The 2,099-nt window shown below is 41.1% G+C and overlaps 1 protein-coding gene and 1 long non-coding RNA gene across 3 annotated transcripts in view; one reads left to right on the top strand and one right to left on the bottom strand.

The window, feature by feature from the left end:
- Positions 1-1,327: 1,327 nt before the first annotated feature.
- LOC109487890 (CDK5 and ABL1 enzyme substrate 1-like) overlaps positions 1,328-2,099 on the bottom strand; it is a 10,210-nt gene continuing 9,438 nt past the window's right edge. Inside the window, exon 14 of one of the 2 annotated variants that reach the window (XM_019791998.1) lies at positions 1,328-2,075. In XM_019791998.1, the coding sequence (XP_019647557.1) occupies positions 1,998-2,075 (78 nt within the window). In that variant the 3' untranslated portion in view covers positions 1,328-1,997. The remainder of the gene's footprint in view (positions 2,076-2,099) is intronic. The other variant, XM_019791997.1, reaches the window with a different exon arrangement.
- The window catches only part of LOC109487891, a 1,142-nt gene continuing 948 nt past the window's right edge, over positions 1,906-2,099 (top strand). The window contains exon 1 of the long non-coding RNA XR_002141289.1: positions 1,906-1,962. This is a non-coding gene — a long non-coding RNA (uncharacterized LOC109487891). The remainder of the gene's footprint in view (positions 1,963-2,099) is intronic.

A 2,099-nucleotide genomic window follows, 5' to 3' on the forward strand; every position in this document is an offset into this window, starting at 1 on the left:
CACATAGCGAGTTCGATCCCCGGACGAGGAGCTTTTTTTAATTTTCTATATAGCAGTCGCTGTTTTGCTTTAAACACTCAAAAACTAATTGTTCAAGTCCCGACGTATGAGTTTTTCAAATTTTCTTTTTAACATCCGCTGTTTTGCTTTTTTTATCACATGTATTTTCTTCTTTAAGTGGTCTCGTACCAATTTCATCAACTTGGGTAATATCATTCTACCTCAATAACGGCAGTAAAACCTTCGTCAGCTGAAATGTCAGCTTTTTTTAAAAGCACTTGTTTCTGGTATTCTTGCAACAACTTTACCGGAACACAACATGCAACTTCCAGGTAGTTCTTCCAAATACGCCCCAGCCAGCTTTTTTTAAAAGCTTTCTTGTTTCTGTTCCATCGCCAACACCGACAACCGGGCGATAGGGTCAGTTTGTCTACAATAGACAACACGCGTACGGTCTTCCCAACAGAAAGCCCCAACCTACACCAGGGCAAGCTGAGCTGAAAATGGGCAAGAATGTCGGTGTGGCAGGCCCGGCCCGTGTAATTACTGTGGGAGCTGCCATACATATAGTATTGTTCCACCTGATCCCTTAAGACCACTTGCAACACCCTGAATCAAGTTTGCATACCATGAACGTCAATGTAAGCGATGTTTACATCTAGAAAACTAACGTTGTCCCAAAATGCTGTTTATTTGTGCAAGTACATCAAAAGACATTGACAAAATGATAATAGGAATTTTTACTCTAATTTTACAGGGTATTAGTACAAGCTGTTCCTAGAATGTCAAATATGCTCAAACTTGGCTTCCTGAATTCCCCTATGTGTCAACATATAATTCTTGTAGACTTCAGATTCTAGGGGCCTCCAAGGTCACTGAATTGTCTGTGTGTAACCTTTCACCTGTCATTCTGCCTGTCAATCCTTCCCCTCCCACATACTGTCAACCTAGCCTCTACCAGGCTTCGGCAGGCGGCTGGAATTCCGGAAAGAGTATACATAAATTGGCCAAATAGAGTTGGTCCGCCAGAGAGTACAGTTTGCCACACCCACCTCCCGAAGCGTGGCAGAGGCTACTGTGCCAATTCTGTCCAATTGCAAACCAAAAGCATACATTTTAGTTGATAGTGTTATGTGTAGCCTGGGTGCCAGACCCATAGCAGACACAAAGTATCTCAGTGAGCACCGTGCTATGCAGTGTATATGCAGTGTGCTATGGGTCTGGCACCCAGGCTATGTTATATGGGGAGTTTAATCAAAAATATCTAGAGTTCCTGTTGTGTAAACACCATTTGAAAGACTACAGGGAAATATAACAGACATGTTTGAAGGATAATCTTTACTAGTGCTTAATCACATATTTTACATGAGAATACTTTTTTGTATATTAAATTACATATAGTAAGTAATTACATAATATGTATATCTCTGTTGTACATGTGTTTACAATCTGTGACTATACAGTTCTAATACAACATTGAAGTTATCAACGTGGTATCATCATACATTGTATTATTAACAGTAAAGAGTAAGAGGCAAGAAAAATGTCCTGACCTCCCCTTGAACAAGTATCGAATGGTCTAGTCTATAAATTAAGTGGTTACTATTTGAGCCAATATGGCTCGTACCAACATGTCGTAAACTAAATAGAGGGGGGTTCTTAGAATTAGAAATGCCTTATGGCTAAGGCAACATCCTAACTATAGAACACATTGTATCATCTACAAAAACAAGTATAACACAGGAACTTATTCACAAGTGAATACTTGATTGTAGTTCATAAACCATATTTCACAATATCTAGTATGAGTACAGTACAGTGCTGTACATGTGTGTGTGGTCAGGACAGGTAGGCCAGTCTCCTGTAGTGTTCTGTACAGCTAGGTGAGTACAGTACAGAACTGTACATGTGTGTATGGTCAGGACAGGTAGGCCAGTCTCCTGTAGTGTTCTGTACAGCTAGGTGAGCACAGTACAGTACTGTACATGTGTGTATGGTCAGGACAGGTAGGCCAGTCTCCTGTAGTGTGGGTACACCTCTGTGTCGGGCACATGTAGAGAGAACTCCAGGGCCACCAGCACAGGGAACTCAAACGCTAT

Source organism: Branchiostoma belcheri, unplaced genomic scaffold, assembly GCF_001625305.1.
Source record: "Branchiostoma belcheri isolate BF01 breed outbred unplaced genomic scaffold, Haploidv18h27 scaffold9, whole genome shotgun sequence".
Classification (NCBI taxonomy): domain Eukaryota; kingdom Metazoa; phylum Chordata; class Leptocardii; order Amphioxiformes; family Branchiostomatidae; genus Branchiostoma; species Branchiostoma belcheri.